Source organism: Penicillium psychrosexuale (genome assembly GCF_028828465.1).
Source record: "Penicillium psychrosexuale strain IBT 29551 chromosome Unknown utg000001l, whole genome shotgun sequence".
NCBI lineage: Eukaryota > Fungi > Ascomycota > Eurotiomycetes > Eurotiales > Aspergillaceae > Penicillium > Penicillium psychrosexuale.
The window spans coordinates 865,080-881,775 of NW_026643186.1; the positions used below are offsets into that span (position 1 = coordinate 865,080).

Sequence of the window (16,696 nt, forward strand, 5' to 3'; positions counted from 1 at the left end):
GGGACTTTAGTACTTGCAATTTATGATAGAACTCATAGATGCCTACAAATTCGGTTATATTGCCTTGTTATAGATCTGCGTAGATACTGAACTGTATACCCGATTCTAGCACCCATACAACAATGTTAGAGCTACTGGTCACATGACACATACCTAAGACCTTGTGCAGGGCTATATAAGCTCCAGCAGAAGTTCTTCTGTTTTCTTTTTTTTCTTTTCATAGATAATGGTCTTCTTTGGACTGCTGGGTTTACTTGAGGATCAGATCTCTTTACGCTTCTATGGACAAAGGATCGGATACAAGGGTAAAGTTGACATCATTTTATCCTGGAAAAACCCATCTCATTCTCAAATTCTCTTGACCATTTCTTTCTAACTTCCTACATCATCACGTCACGCAAAAATGGAACCGGGTAGTCCTCGATCATCGATAAAAGTGAAAGGTGACAAGCCCCGAAAGGAAGTCAAGCTCGAAGAATTCGGGAGAATAAATGATCTTCAAAGATATCGCTTGTCCGAACACTGGGACCAATACGATTATGAGCCTCCAAATATCTCGCATAAGCTTCTCTTTGTTGAGGAAGACCTCCGAGAACTTGTACAAGAGGAAATATCTATCAAGGAGGGACTCTACGCCCAAAGTGAAGACTCCAAAGGGGGACTTGACGCCAACGAAGTCTCTAAAAAGAAGCTTGATGTTATAAATGTCGAATATTGGATTTTAGCGCAAAAGTGGTGGCATTGTCGGTCCTTACTACAAGACGGGTTTCAACTAAGAGCGTTCGAGCTGTGGCGGTCCCATCCTAGATGGTATATGCACCGCGTTCTTATTGAAGATTGTGCTGGCCGACAAGGATGCTGTGCTCGTGATTGTGGCTGTTGTTACAACCGCAAGATTGATTCTACGCGGAAGCTTGGAGTTGGACATTGTACTCTCGGATGTGGATGTTGTCGGGAATTTCGAGGCTTTGACATTCCCGAAGAAGATAAGAAATCGCTGAAAGAAGAATGTCGCAAAGAAGTCAGCGAGCTTGTTAGGCATCGGATCACGAGAGTCTCAATATGGGGGCTTGTCGGTAATAGTTATGCCAGCCCGTTCGATATGATTGATATACCAAGCTGTTAAAGCAAATTGATGCGAAAGACAAGGATCCAGTAACAGAGAAGAATAAAACTAGCTGATTAGCTTGAATATTGCTATTTTATTTCATAAGTGCACCCAAGCCCAGGCCGTAAATAATGGCAGTGTAATTATACGCCAATTTCCCGCGGCTATTATCTATATGCATGCTTTGCCAGTTAGTCTGTTATTACAGGCCCTTCCTCTCCACCAGTATTGATAGAGGTTTGATCTACAATCATTTCCCTGGTTAGCGTGTTAACGTCTCATCGGTGCAGGATTGAACCCGGTTATCGGGTTTCTTTCAGCTGCATATACGTACTTGTTGGTATATTGGGGTTTCCGCCTTCATCGGGGACAGCGCATCATATCACGAAACGTGCGCCTAGCCATACGCAGGCGCCGAGCCATGCGCCTCGGGCCGCGAAACCGAAAACGAGCACGAGCAGGGGCCGGGGCACCAGGTGCTGGGAATTAGCTATATCGTAATTCAGCATGTTGTTCCTGCACGGGACACAGCGATCAAACGACATACCGGTCACAAAGCCTCCGCACGAACCAGTAAACGAAGGAGATGCCCCCTAGGGCCGCGGCGCAGACCACAACGATCCAAATCAAGTTACTAGCGATGTTGTTCATCACTCGTCCGCCCTTCTCTTCGGCCAGGCGGACGAGTTCCACCACTGCGGACTCGACTCCCTCCAGAGGAATCACCATTGCAGCTAAAAGAAAAGAGGGCAAACTGAGTCCAAACTGAGTCCAAACCGAGACCAAACTGAGACCAAACTGAGACCAAACTGAGACCAAACTGAGACCAAACTGAGGTCAAACTTACTGGATAGTGCCAAAAAGGCAGAAAAGAACAAGAAATAACTTTTTCAAACATTTTGTTGGTACGTGCATGTTTGTGAACGCGAATTCTTTCACAATGAGGGAAAGAAAACCTGTTGCATTCGCTAGTTAAGAGAGAGAGAGAGAAAGGAAGTCTAGGTTGGGAAGTAAGGTCCTATTTATACTGAGGCAAACAACGGTCTCAACATCACATGTCCTACGAAATTGCCTTGTATCTTACAGGGAAGGTGCGGAAGGGATGGTTTATATGGAAAGTACGACCTACAATGTGATGTCAGGGTTTGGCACTGACGAAACACAATAGCAATATCAATCTAAGGGCCGGATGGGGTTCAGAATCAGAGATTCAGTGGCTGAGGTATGATTGTTCAAAATTTAAGGAGAAGAGCAGGAAATTAGATCGGGAATGTGTAGTGATGTGAAGCTGGTGATATGAGGATTTCCTTTATTTATGTGTGAGATACCCAGTCTATATATTGCATGACATGAGCGGAGGGACTTCAATGTTTGCAATTTATGATAGAATTCATAAATACCTACAAATTTGGTTATTTTGCCTTGTTATAGATCTGCGTAGTTAACTGTATAGTTCTGATTGGTGATCCGAGGCTTGGCCTCAGGTGTCAAGGCATCAGGCCTCATCCGACCTCAAGAGCCCATTCCGTCCTGCATAAACTCGCAGAACCCTCGACTTGCCTCAACTCTTCTATGAGCGGCATGACATAGTGCCCCTACAGCTAGCGCACTATGGCGCTGGACCCATCCAGCAGTTATGTTGCTCCGAGCAACTTAATGGAGCCACCGAGCTCTTCCCTCCCAATGTTCGACGTTGAACGAGTGCAGTTGGCCTTCGCCGTCGCTGCGGACTTCGTTGCAGCGCAAGTCGCAAACAACGTGCTTGTACTGGCCCTATCGACCAATCGCATTCTACGAATCGATCTTGATTCCCCTGAAGATGTCGAAGGTAAACTTCCGAACCTTCCCCGCAGCAGATGCCAGCCACAACATGTTGACCTAACCGTGCTCATGAATAGACATCGATCTCCCTAAGAAATCCTCGGAAATAGGAGTGATTCGGCGCATGTTCCTTGACCCTTCGGCATCTCATTTGATTATCACCACGACCCTCGGCGAAAACTACTATCTCCATGCCCAGTCACCGTCGCGACAACCGAAACCCTTGGCACGATTAAAAGGCGTGTCAATCGAAAGCGTTGCTTGGAATCCGTCTTTACCCACTGCGTCTACTCGGGAGATCCTCATTGGTGCCACTGATGGTAACGTCTACGAGACTTATATTGAACCCTCCAGCTACCGGCAGGAGAAGTATACCACCCCCGTCTACCAGGTGCCAGGCGCCTCTCCGGTGGTCGGAATCGCGGCGGAAACAGTGTCCTCTACGCCTGATCAAAGAAGAGTACTTGTGGCGACCTATGGGAAGCTACTTCATTTCATTGGCCGGACAGGAGTCTCAAAGCATGGAAGGGAAAGCGGCGTGTATTCAGAGCTTTTCCAGCGCGAGACGCCAGTGATCCACGAGGTTCCAAATGCGTCTAGTTCTGCGCCATCCTCGCTGGTAATTTCGCCCACAATTTCAGAGGGTTACCAAGCCGAGGGGTATACCGAAAAGCAGTTTGCGTGGCTCAGCTCCGAGGGGATATATCATGGCCAACTTACGTCGGAACCTCCCTTCAAGACGGCAAGGATGCTTCCGCGCTCGCTATTTCCAGCTTCTGAATCACCGCGAGGAGGGCGGAAGTTGATACAAGACCCCATTTCTGCCATGACTCTGTCACAGTGGCATGTCCTAGCACTTGTTGGGGGCAGAGTGGTCGCAGTCAATCGTCTCAGCCAGGAAGTTGTCCACGATCAACCCGTGTTGGAAGCTGGGCAAAGCGCTCTGGGCCTCTTGACTGACCTCACCAAAAACACGTATTGGCTCTTCACCAGCCAGGCCATTTTTGAAGTTGTAGCAGGTGATGAGGACAGAGATGTCTGGAGAACCTTCTTGAAAGAGCAGAAATTCGATGAGGCCCTTCAGTATGCACGAGGTGCTGCCCAGCGAGATGCTGTCATGACTGCTTCGGGTGATTTTTTGGCATCCAAGGGTAACTTCCTCGAGGCAGCCAAAGTATGGGGTAAGAGCAGTAAAGGGTTCGAGGAGGTTTGTCTTACCATGATTGATCATAAAGAGCATGATGCTTTGCGGAACTACCTCCTCTCTCAGCTGGCAACGTACAAAAAGGCCTCGCTTATGCAAAGAATAATGGTCGCGAGCTGGCTTGTGGAACTGTTCATGTCGAAGTTGAATTCTCTCGATGACAATATCGCCACCAAAGCCGAATTGGCAGAAGGCACAAGCACTGGAGAAATCAAGGATCAGCTTGGCAGCATCCGGACTGATTTCCAAGAGTTCGTGAACAGCCACAAAGCAGACTTGGACAAGAAAACAGTATATGATATTATCAGCAGCCACGGGCGGGAGGAAGAATTGTTGTTCTTCGCAACCGCTACAAACGATTACAACTATGTTCTATCGTACTGGATTCAGCGCGAGAAATGGCTGGAAGCCTTGAAGGTCTTGCAGCGGCAAAGCGAACCCGATGTGTTCTACAAATATAGCAGCGTGCTCATGACACACAAGCCAACAGACCTGGTTGATATCCTGATGCGACAGACGAACCTTGATCCTGAGAGACTGATCCCCGCGTTGTTGAATTACAACAAATCAGCCATCGTCTCCTCCCTCAACCAGAACCAAGCCGTCCGGTATCTAAACTTCATCATTGTCAATCATCCAAATCCATCCGCAGCAGTCCACAACACCCTTATCTCAATACATGCCTCCAGTCCTTCACCGTCTGAGGCTGGACTGCTTACTTATCTCCAATCGCAACCGTCACCCCACCCTCCATACGATGCAGACTTCGCACTTCGTTTATGCATTCAGAATCAACGAATCCAATCATGCATTCACATATACAGCACAATGGGACAGTATCTACAAGCTGTAGAGCTAGCCCTGGAGCACAAAGACATAGAACTTGCTGCGATCGTCGCAGACCGCCCGGAGGGCAACGACAAGCTCCGCAAAAAGCTATGGCTCCTCGTCGCTGAGAAAAGGATCCGCCAACCGGGCACAGGTATCAAAGAGGCGATTGAATTCCTGCGTCGCTGCGAGCTGCTCCGCATCGAGGACCTGATCCCGTTCTTCCCCGATTTTGTCGTCATCGACGACTTCAAGGATGAGATTTGTACTGCTTTAGAGGACTACTCGCGCCACATTGACTCGCTCCGCCAGGAGATGGATAACTCAGCCCTGACAGCCCGCCAAATCCGCGGTGAGATTTCCGGTCTCGATACTCGCTACGCCATCGTTGAGCCAGGTGAGAGGTGCTGGATCTGCTCGCTACCAGTTCTCAGCCGTCAGTTCTTCGTCTTCCCCTGTCAGCATTCTTTCCACAGTGACTGCCTGGGTAGGGAAGTCTTGGACGGCGCTGGTGGAAAGAAAAAGTATATTCGGGATCTACAGGCGCAGCTCAGCAGTGGTGATATCTCTTCCTCGCGGCGCGAGGAGATTGTTAAGGAATTAGATGGGCTGGTCGCTGAAGCTTGGTATGTGTTTTCCCTATTGAATTATTAGTATATCTCACTAACCATCTTCCCAGTATCCTCTGCGGTGATCATGCCATCAAACAAATTGACAAACCCTTCATCGGAAAATCGGAAACGGCCGAGGATTGGGCTCTCTGATATGCATCCCCCATGCACCATGGCATGGGGCGCCGTCTAATATCTTGTTCGTGTGGTGTTCAGACAATATCCCTGCAGAAACACTTGTTCTAGTTTCGTTTTGATTTTTCGCAATACCCTTCCTTGTCTTAAGCAGGTGCTACATGATAAATGAGGCCTAGCCCTTGTATATAGACATAGCTATACTGAATGATTCGGATCCGAACATTGATCTTGTACACACGTGAAAGATGGAGTGGAGGTTACAATATCTGCCTTGACCTTTCCATTTATACTCACTTTGGTTATCGTTCTTTCCTCAGGCAGAACCCCAGGAACGCTCTTGCCTTGGGGCAGTCCCTTGCCAGTCCCTTCCTGCCTGTTTGGGATCGAGTGGTGCCTTCCAATAGTTGTCCAGTTGCACGTCATGGCCTACTAGATGCGTACAATAGCAAATCCACAGCGAATAATCTACTCAGCTCCATGCGCAAATAAACAAATTCCCATAAAGGTAGTTGTAGAGATAGAAATGAACAACAGAGTCTATCTCTCGCAAAATAAAATATACCCTATCCCATAAAACGCAAAACGCAAAACACCTAATTATCAGGCCATAGATACCGCAACAGTTCCAGATCCTGCGTGACAGCCGGACTATGCACAGCACAGTCCTCCAAAAACCCTAGCATCTCCTCGTTCCATCGTTCCCAGCCATCCGGTAATGTCTCACGGAGACGGGCACTTGGCGAATGAGCTATACAATAGAAGAGCAAGATCTGACCAAAGAATCTTCAAGAAAAAGGTCAGTTAAACATTCCCAAGCAAGTAGTCTTAGGCATCAAAGAAAAGATAGAAGCAAAACTCACTGCGAGCAAAAAGCAAACTTAATCGGAATACAGCTCTTCATTTTCCGGAAGATGCCCTGAGTAACCGGCCAGTCCATTGCATTCTGCAGACCGCTGCGCACTTGCACGAAGTCTTCGTCTGTTAGGAGGTGCGGGATGCGGAGAGCTTTGTATAGATACGGACGGCCGATGTGGAAGCGCGCGATCATGTACCGGCCTTTAAGCATGGCGTCTGCTACTGCTATTGCGGGGGAGAGGGGCTGGTTCGGGTCTGTGGGTCTTGGTCTTGGGGAGAGGTGGGCTGGCGATGCTACTGAGGCGGGTGGGGAGGTGTGGATGGAGGGTGTTGCTGGGGTTGGGTGGGATGAGTAGGGGGCGTTGTTGAATTGGATTGCTGTTGGGAGGTTGGTGCGCCATTGTTCTAGTTGGTGGTGTAGCTCGGTGTTTATTGCTGGGAGGGGGAAGGTTCCTGAGTCCGCTAATGGAGGATGGGTGTTAGAGGATGGGTTTTGGGGTTTGTTTTGGGTTTGGCGGGATTACTCACAGTAGAAGTAGAGTGAATGGCGAATCCGCGTGAGGATGATGCGGTGGGCTACCTGGGCCAGGAAATGATATTGGAAGTATGAGTCGTCCACTACGCTTGATGAGTTGAAACGGTTTGAGGCGTAGCCGATTGTTTCGAAGCCGATGAATTTGGGAATTGGGACTTGTTCTTCGAGACGGGAGAGGCCGCTTGGTGGGAGGTGCAGCTCTTGTACGAGGATGGTCTCGTTCATTAGACAGTTCCAGTATACGCGGGATTTCATATCGCCTTCCCACTCGTCAAAATTCACATTATGGCTGTAACAGTCAGTATCGTACTAGGTTTGAAATGTATAGGGCAGGACTCACTTTATCAACATTGATAGACAGCAAGTAGCAGCGCGAGAAACCATTGTCCAGGAATCCATCGGACGAGGAATCTGGTTATAATATACACTATAGAAGATGAGTATCAATCTGTATATAGCAGTAAGCTTGGGCATGGATACGTACGATGAAAGAAGGTAGAATTGACAACTCTGGATATCGTTGTCGCACATCAAGAAGCCGATACGTCGCCGAGCCTCATTAAAGAACCGCAGTCCAGGCTGCTCTTCGTAAACCACGTTCATCCATTCTGGAGGTTCAAATCGATGGGCCTGAGTACCTGGCAAAGGGTAGTTTCCTTCCTGGTAGGCGAGAACCGCGAGACAACCCAATGCTAGCACATTAAGCACTAGACAACTCTCTAGATTATATCCAAAGCCACTCTCGATGGCTGTGCCAAGAGTGAAGGAAAAGAAGAACCCCTTGTCCATAATCGGCGTAGAGGGATTAAAAACACTGAAGAACGCATCCGCCAGACCCCTGATCATTGCCAACGGAAGTATTTCTAGCCAGTGATCTCCCGCTTGTAACGGATACGGACTGGTAAACATCGGCAGCGGAGGCCGTGCTGATTCCAGTTCAATGACATAGTTTTTCCCGAGCATCTCATAGGCGGCGAGTAATTGCTTCGGGAGGATCTGTCTTGCTCCAGGCCACACGATGACACCATGCTGACTGAAAGAGATAGAGATCCGGCCTGCAGAGTCTGACTTTGGTTGATTCTCTTCGAATTCAAAGTCATCTCCATCCCCTGCCGCGGGTGTGAAGTTGTCCCCGATGGAGGACAGCATTGATAGGGGCTGGTTGTCACCACCAAAGGCAGGCGATAGCTGCGTCTGCGGCTCTCGGGCAGGCCGAATTTGGCTCCGAAGAGACTGTAGATCACCCAAAATAGACGTTGGGATGTTTTCCAATTTTGTCTCCAGTCGATGGAGAGTGCTCATGATCATCGTGAGAGATTGATCGCGTCTGCATCGTATAAGCGCATGAAATAAAAATCACTGAGGATAACTTACTTTGAAGATTTACGCTCATTATAAACACACTCTAGGCCAAGCGACTTACATAGTCCACACCTCGGCCGCGATTCATCGCATCTGGTCTTTTTCAAGCGACAAGTCTCACACGCCTATTACCTGGGATTAGCGGGCACCGGATGACTCGGTCGCGTCGCGGAAAAAATAGGCGAGGCAAAATGGGCACTTACGACAGTCGCAATGAAGTTCCTAGGTTTCTTGGAGGGTCCGGAGGATTGACCGTGCTCCTCCTCGCCAGGAGAGAGCAGGTCCTGGATGGGCAGCAAGCCATTATTGTCGGAATCGGGCGACATATGCGCACCTGCCCTGGACTCCTCGAGCGAGCGCTTGCTCATTTTGCATCATCGAGAATGGACCTTTCTCGCGACATCCTGGGGGTTTGATATTGAGACAGTCGGTTTTTTTATCGCGGAACCCTGGAGGTTCTCGGCCAATCAGAGGCCATCCTGCTATGAATCATCGCCTCCGTCGCGACTTCAATGGGTGATATAAATCAAACTACGATGTATGTGTGCTAGGATGTATAAGATTTTGATCTATAGATATGTTTTGGTAGCAGATTCTATGTTGAAGAGATGAGGTGGTTATCAAAGACATATCGTACAATGTAGATCCTCCAGGTACCGAGTAAATATATAAACAACCAGGGTCTTCGGTCTCGGCATAGGTACAGGAACAAATAGAATAGACAATTGCTTTAACTATAGGAACCGAATAAGATAACAAACGTAAATTCGCCTTCGAAGACAGACAATCAACTTATGTGATCCGCCTACGTGGCCAAGTGTACAATCAGATCCACATAATGTCAACATCATGTCAACACCTGAGGATGTACCTCGTACTCCGTACATCCGTTATCCGGCTAATACATATTCACAGTTCAACTAGACCCGACTCCAAGAGACAGATTGCGAATCCGTTGCCGATTCCCAACACGACCATTGTACGGAGTACGCTCCCACCGATTCCACTCGCCACAGACTCGAAGTTCAACACGCATCGCCATGACCAGATGAACACAGAGTCTAGATGCAAGCGGAGCTCAATGAGTCCCAATACCATCCGAAGTACTCCATAATCTGTAAATAGAAGCAATAAATGGCCCTCAGAGGTCCATTTGGCGCTGCCTGGTCTCCACCCTATTACTCATTTTTCGTTTCAAATAATAATGGGTCTCTCAACGTCACTCAATTATGAGGTCTTTTTTATTACACTCTGTATTTGGGAGTTATTAACTCAAGTGTAACAATGATCCACCTGGAACGGAAAGGGGGATGTCAGGGTGGAATGACGTTGACAGGACCCTTATGGAATGTGGCATGGGGTCAGGAGGCCGAGGACGGTGTTTTGTTTTGGACCTCCTATACTTTGTACTATATGTTGCCACCGTATTAATAGTAAACACCGAATCTATATTAACGGGATATTTGGGTATGGAGTATATCAGCATTGAATATGGTACACCCTGATAGCTACAATGTTATATAATGGGATATCCGAACAGAGCATACAAGGAACAACGTAGGGTGGATGAACTACAACAACGGAGCCGTAGAAAGCCAATATGCAATATACTGCACATCTAGTAGCCAATTCGCCGACACATTTCCCCCGCAGAGAAGGCGACTGACTCGACCTGTAAGGCGAAAATGGAGGGGACACAACATGCCCGTGTTGACTCGGCAACGTACGAAGAAACTCAATCTGTCAAGCATGAACAGGAAACTTCTCTCACATGATGCGTCCGAAAAAAAAAGCCTCAGGGAATAAGGACCCTTGCATCGATCTTGAAAATTCCAATATCTGCTTTCTTTCCTGCAGCAACGCACAGTCGCACACGGAGAAAAAGAGACCTACAGGAGGCTGGGATCGCCCTACGATGGACGGAGGACATCGTGCAATGCAGACGCATGTTGATGCATGTTGATGCCCTGGAGATTTACATGTAGAACTCTGTACTCCGTAGTCGCACAGGCCATATGCACTGTGCCGGGTCCTTTAAGATATCCTAGTCTCAAGTCACATTGAGCTCGCACTCGGACTTAAATATTTAGAATATAATAAAGTTCTGGTATTGGCTTCAGCTCGTGTATATAGAAGGTCAAGGAATAGCTCGGCATGCAAGTACAGGGTTCTACATATTTGGTATAATATAGGTTAGTCCGATTGAGGAAAACTAGCTGAAACTAAAATCCGGGGAAGTGGCTCCCAGTCTGTTCGGCTATCTGACCCCCTCTTTTGGCTTGGCATGTCATTTCTCATGATAAGGGTGATCTCATCATTAGATTAAATATATGTTGTACACTGGCTAAGAAGTATGCATGTATCCTACTCTGTATACTATCCAACATTGTTTACCAACCCATCATTGGCCTCCCATAGCACGACTATCATGACCCCTTCAAATACCGACTGAGACGGATTCAAAATTCTCAACTCGCCTGGATATGATCATGGAATGACGATCGTGCGGGGTATGATAGTGATACCGTCGTCTCTGATAATGATGATTCATTCAAACCGTAGATATCCTATTTATTTGTTTACGCCCAAGGTTGTCTCTTCTGCCTCGGGTCTGGGGACTCTTATCGTCCCTATCGGAGGATACTTCCCCCAACGCCGGGAGTCTACTCCGTAAGTTGTAGAACCTTCGAACTGATAGGTAACTAACCCGTATCTCATATCACATCTCATATCAAAAATACCACATTCGGAAGATAACTCCAGCCCCTCGGTATCATGGTAGTTAATATGGAGCAGTCATGTACGTGGCTAAAACCATGCAAGCGCCCAAGTATTTAGTGTAAGAGACACGTTTCAATTCATCGCTAGGGGCTGATAGGGCGGTTGTATATCATTTATCGTTGGGGTCGACTGTCATAGGCTGATCGATTTCTTTTGATGCAACACTCCGTAGATGACGAATGCTTAGGGAGGGTTTTATATGTACTTATGCAGCAGATCGTGTACGGACGTTATTGACGTACATGTTATACTCAGCGAGAGATACATGTTATACTCAGCGAGAGACTGCATAACAGAGAACGAGAATGTAATCACGGACCCAACGGCAATGGCTGATGTCTGATGGAGGGGAGATCAGGACCAGATACTGAGCCGTGCACTTTACTTCCTGCAGATCTCACTGCAATGGATTCAAAGTGATATCTTGTGTACACTATATCGGAGCGATGTAATATGCTAGGTACAATCAATGCATTCGTAGATAATGTACCGAAACGAGCTGGTTATGTCCATATCCGATGCACAGCCCAGGAATTCAATTGGGAGGGTTGCGATCTCCGAGAATGAATCAAATGGGGTGATGAGACGCAAAATGGATGGGACGTCGCGTGATGCACAGGAGTTGCCGGAAACCGAAGTCGTGCCACATAGCCACACAACTCTATCGTTTCAAGCGTCCACGTACTGGTACTTCTGAGCATGCTTTGAATCAAAGGCATATTCCGTACATCGTACCTATCACCTCGAGACCTGCAAGGCCAAACCTTGCAGGCCGCAGGAAGCGGTCAAACCTGATCCAAGGCCAGACCACCTGGCAGCGAAGGCATTCCCTTCACCGCTTGACAGGGCTGCGTGGGTGTCTGAAAGGTGGTTGGGAATCATGACAGTTGGGAGCACGCTCCACACGAAGTATAACATACGTGTCTTGTACTTTGTACGGAGTAGTTCTTGGGTTGAGATGTTCTCCAACCCCCCATTTACTACTCGAGACAGACACATCAATAACTGGGTCCGATCCAACATACTCCATACTCCCTCAACTCTGATGATCATCGATATTGTTACCCGCTGATATAGTTAGAGATAGCGTATTCGTAGAACCCCGCAACTATATCGGGGGGTCAATAATATGGGTCAGACGAATCTTGTCTCATAATATCCCGCGCGGCAAAGAATAACGTTCATAGTGCAGCGAGTGGTGTAACTGGGAGAATCGAGAAGCCAAACCCTGGTCTTTGTCCTGGTCCACTCCGAAACCAGGCCCGCCGTGCATGAGTACCTGCGGAAGGGTACCTTCGTACTTCCCATAGGCACCGGCCTTGGAAGAGAGCTGGCAGTAGGTATCCGGGGTGGTCCAATCAGAGGAGATCACGCCATCCCACTCTATCGCGTCATGCAGCTTGTAAATAGTGGCCGGATCATGTATTCTGATTGGCTGATCTGCCAAGAATTGGCTGCGCAATTGTACGCTTTGGGAGTAGCGCGCCACCTTGATCCGCCCTCGGCCGACGAGACTCCAAGAGCTCCAAGACAAAGGGCTGCCCCTGCTGATGTCGCCCGTCATTGTGACTGGCTTGTCACCGACCCCGAGCCTCGAGAGTTTAGGATCGAAAGTCTGAAGGCCGGAGAGTTGGAAGTCTGAAATCTGAAAGATAGGGCTGGATGATGTGATAGAGGCAACCAACAATGGAATTTAAACGTTATCGCGTTATCGTAGACCCCGATTCCAACATTCGACAATGAAGTCACGTAGACGTTTGACGTCTTTCCAAGGATAAGGAATGCCTGGAAGGTTCATGAAACTTAGAGAGCCTAGACGGACCCCCCGTTGTCAATACCGGTATTATTTCAATACGTGACCAGTTTCCCTGGGAGACGGAAACGGCCCCAGGACCTGCAGGTGCCGGCCAAAGTCGGTGGGTAACGCAGATCGCATGGATGGACCATCCACGAGGGGAGACTGGTATCTTACCGAATTACACCGTACAGCCAATCACATGGCCTCTCCAATTCCCCTCACGCCTTTACAACACCTCTCAACTCTCCCTGGCTCCTTCTCTCTCTCCCCTTATACCATCAACATCTCGTTCCCGATCGTCTTCTTTTCGCTCTCCTAGATCCCCATCTCTCCTTCCGCCTTTACTACCTGTCCGAATCATCTCTCCCGCATCACTTCTCCGTCACCTTCCTATTACTTCCAACGCTCCCAAGGTTCCCAAGATTGCCGTGTCTGCTTGCCATCTATATCAAGACATTGCCAACCCCGGACGATTATACTCTTATACAGCTTCAAGCCTCGAAGGTCGGATCCAGATCTACCTTTGACAGAGTACTACTCTCGACTTCTCCGTCCTAAACCCCTTTTCCTCCGTCTTCCGGGTCCACCCTGAGCTCGGGTGACTCACTTCCTTCAACTTGATAAAGTGTCCTCATCCCGGTCTATCGGATTCAATTGTGCTATCGATACCTCCAGCCTTCGTCACTCCAATCCACACGAAGGTGTCCGCTGCGTTGTGGTCAATCATACGTTTCTTCGGTTGAGCCTGGTCCGAGAGCACTTCCGAAGTTTCATACCTCAGGGGCAACCTGGCATAGAGTATCTCTGCTTTTCCGAATCGGATTAGAAGGGTACTCTACCGGATCCCTCAATTCGCCCAACCAATTTGCCCCAACATTACTACCTGGCCTCATGACTCACTAATCTCAATTATTTATCTTCTTCAACTTGAGTCACGGCCTCGACCTTGAACCCGGTGTTCACAGGATTCTCCCTATACATCTTTGACCTTTTTCAATTACGATATTACGCAGCGCTTTAACTCGACTCTCTTCGCTTCATCCGGTATCAGGCCGACTTTCCAACCACTTGTCCATTTCTTGACACATTCGTGTCGTCCACCTGGGACCCCTTCCCGTTAACCAACGAAAAACGACATACAAATGAGCACATAACGGTCTTTACCAATTTCCTTAGCATCAACAACCCCCCTGGGTTCAACTACGCCTCTGCGCCTCCATTCTCTCCTCTTTTCATCTGTCTATCAACTTCACCAGTACATTTCTTTATATGACATCTCCTGTCAGGATTCCCTTTCATCTCAACCTCCTGACACCCGGCTTTTCTCGCCCTCTATTTACCTTCGGATCCCGAGCCTGATACCTCTTCTCCTTGTCTTTTAATATTCATTAGCCTGGTTGCTTTTTGTTTATCACACTTCGACGCATTCTTCACAAGCGTAAGTGTTCTTTGAGCGGTTCATAGACCTGTTTTCACTTCATCTCTTTGTTGGAGCCTTACATCAGTCCGCTCCCCCTTTTCATCTCATCTCTGCATTCGTCCTTTTTTGGATCATCAGGCCAACATGTCGACCATGGAGTGCTTGAAGGAAGAATTCATTGAAGGCCAACTTTTGGATGGTCGTTTCCGAACCGTGGCCCCCCTCAACCATGGGTCTTTTGGAATGGTATTCCTGGCTACAGATACCAAGACCGGTCAGGATGTTGCTATCAAACGTCTCATCAAGGCCTCAACGAACTCCGGCTTCGAAGAACTCGAGTGTCACCGACGATTCGGGTTTCACCCGAACTTGGTCAACTTGATTCATACGTTCAACACCGACACTCATACATATCTTGTTTTGGAGTACTGTGCCAATGGGGATTTATACGAGGCCATCCGCCTTAACCGTGGTCCACTGGAGACCGAGCACGTCCGCGATTTCATGCTGCAGCTAATTAGTGCCGTCGACTTCATGCATGCCAATGGCTTGTATCACCGTGACATCAAGCCGGAGAATATCTTCCTGACACAGGACGGTTCCATGAAGCTAGGCGACTTCGGTCTCGCTACGAAAGACTCGTGGTGTTACGAGGCGTGTGTTGGCAGTGACCGCTACATGGCCCCCGAGCAATATGAGCCGACCACGACAGGATACTCCCCCGCCAAGGCCGACATCTGGTCCGTGGGTATCTGCCTGTTGAACATTCTGTTTGCTCGGAATCCATTCGTCACCCCCACTGAGTCCGATGTACTCTTTGCCGATTATGTGCGGGATCGCCAGTCGCTTTTCGATATCTTCCCCAACATGTCGCAGGACACGTACGAGATTCTGACTCATGCCTTGACTATCGATCCCTCCAAGCGGTCTTTGCTGGATGTGCGTGACAGCATCCTCCGCGCGGTCTCATTCACCACCGACGACGAATCTCTTGACGAGTTTTGCACCGAAGACCGCGAGGTGGTTCCTGCCAGCGCCAACCGCGAACCACTTCGCACCCCGTCTCTCCAGAGCCCATATGTCAACCAGGGAGATGCTTTCCCATGGGCCAAGGCGCTCCAGTCGACCCCTCCCCAGGCTATCCGACAACTCTCTGCCATTCCGGACACCGAGAGCTACACCGAGGATCTGTTCCCAGCTTCCGAAGCTGCAGGAACTTCGTGGTTCTCGTCTCGCATGGAATCTCCTTCAGTGGCTTCTGTTTTGGACTCCCAGCTCAGTGAATCCTTCGTCTTGCTCAATCTTCGTAAGCGTGATGATCTCCGCAAGCGTGCGGGCCCGTCTCTTCCTCGCTCTGATCCGGTTTCCATCACTGGATCCCTGCCGTCTCACACGACGAAGCCGCTCCCTTCCTTGTCGATGGTCTTTGGTAACAAAGGTGCCGACAAGATCTCAAAGAGTTGGTGCGACATGTGGGACGAAGAAGAGTCTGAGAATGAGGATCTTGCTGTGGCTCAACGACGGGAGCAGAACTCTCGCAGCTGGAGCCAAGAGAGCCAGGGAGCTGCCCTCCCAACATTGCGCGAGCCGGCCTCCGCTTCCCCCAACCATCGCTCTCACGGCCCAGATGTGGATCTGAAGATGGAACCCCATGTATTGGGGGATCTTTCCTTGGACGAAGACAGCGACTCCAGTGCGTCGAGTAGCACGCCCCGCCCCATGCGGAGCTCCCCACACGAGCCGTCTAGGGCGGACAAGTGGTCCATGCTCGGTGAAGTCCGACGCCAGTACAAGCCCGAGGACGAACTGCACAAGTGTAAGCCCCGCAAGTCGCGTGAGGTGTTTGGTCCCAAGAGTGTTGCTGCCAATACTCGGCGACACGATTGGGGTCGAGGTACTTCCGGATACCACCAGGGCAAGTCCAAGCCCGCATCGCCTGTGGAGGTTCGTCGCCGCCATTTGCTCGAACAGCAGGATTGGCGTAGCCATGTCTCTAGCAGCTTCCTTCCTCTTGATGGAGGCGTTGACGATGATCTCGATCTTGTCGGTGGGTGGCATGAGACTCACTTCTAGGGTTCTCGACATTCACTCGAACTTGATTCACCCTTACCCTATACTCTCCCCTCATTTTGATGTCTGCTTGCATGTTTCGATTCAGTTGGGAAAAAAAAGTTCAAAAATGCCCACGATAAAATAAACTTCCGCTTTCTGTCTTATGTCTCTTTGTTCTCGGAT

The 16,696-nt window shown here is 48.9% G+C and overlaps 6 protein-coding genes across 6 annotated transcripts; 3 read left to right on the forward strand and 3 right to left on the reverse strand.

Moving 5' to 3' along the window:
* Positions 1–403: 403 nt before the first annotated feature.
* Positions 404–1,001, forward strand: N7518_000316 (uncharacterized protein; the record flags this gene model as incomplete). The annotated part of the gene is made up of 2 exons (XM_057181244.1): positions 404–732; positions 788–1,001. 2 exons carry the CDS (start codon positions 404–406, stop codon positions 999–1,001), a joined length of 543 nt encoding a protein of 180 aa, XP_057046594.1.
* A 504-nt stretch (positions 1,002–1,505) lies between these two features.
* N7518_000317 (uncharacterized protein) lies at positions 1,506–1,837 on the reverse strand (the record flags this gene model as incomplete). The annotated part of the gene is made up of 2 exons (XM_057181245.1): positions 1,506–1,587; positions 1,656–1,837. 2 exons carry the CDS (start codon positions 1,835–1,837, stop codon positions 1,506–1,508), a joined length of 264 nt encoding a protein of 87 aa, XP_057046595.1.
* An 882-nt stretch (positions 1,838–2,719) lies between these two features.
* N7518_000318 (vacuolar protein sorting protein DigA) lies at positions 2,720–5,725 on the forward strand (the record flags this gene model as incomplete). Its single annotated transcript, XM_057181246.1, has 3 exons — positions 2,720–2,936; positions 3,007–5,587; positions 5,641–5,725. 3 exons carry the CDS (start codon positions 2,720–2,722, stop codon positions 5,723–5,725), a joined length of 2,883 nt encoding a protein of 960 aa, XP_057046596.1.
* Positions 5,726–6,303: 578 nt separating this feature from the next.
* Positions 6,304–8,830, reverse strand: N7518_000319 (uncharacterized protein; the record flags this gene model as incomplete). Its single annotated transcript, XM_057181247.1, has 7 exons — positions 6,304–6,493; positions 6,571–7,027; positions 7,094–7,389; positions 7,441–7,527; positions 7,585–8,427; positions 8,475–8,587; positions 8,666–8,830. The coding sequence occupies 7 exons, from the start codon at positions 8,828–8,830 to the stop codon at positions 6,304–6,306; spliced, it is 2,151 nt and encodes a 716-aa protein (XP_057046597.1).
* Positions 8,831–12,393: 3,563 nt separating this feature from the next.
* Positions 12,394–12,807, reverse strand: N7518_000320 (uncharacterized protein; the record flags this gene model as incomplete). Its single annotated transcript, XM_057181248.1, has 1 exon — positions 12,394–12,807. The coding sequence occupies one exon, from the start codon at positions 12,805–12,807 to the stop codon at positions 12,394–12,396; it is 414 nt and encodes a 137-aa protein (XP_057046598.1).
* A 1,798-nt stretch (positions 12,808–14,605) lies between these two features.
* On the forward strand, positions 14,606–16,534 carry N7518_000321 (putative serine/threonine protein kinase; the record flags this gene model as incomplete). Its single annotated transcript, XM_057181249.1, has 1 exon — positions 14,606–16,534. One exon carries the CDS (start codon positions 14,606–14,608, stop codon positions 16,532–16,534), a length of 1,929 nt encoding a protein of 642 aa, XP_057046599.1.
* Positions 16,535–16,696: the final 162 nt, after the last annotated feature.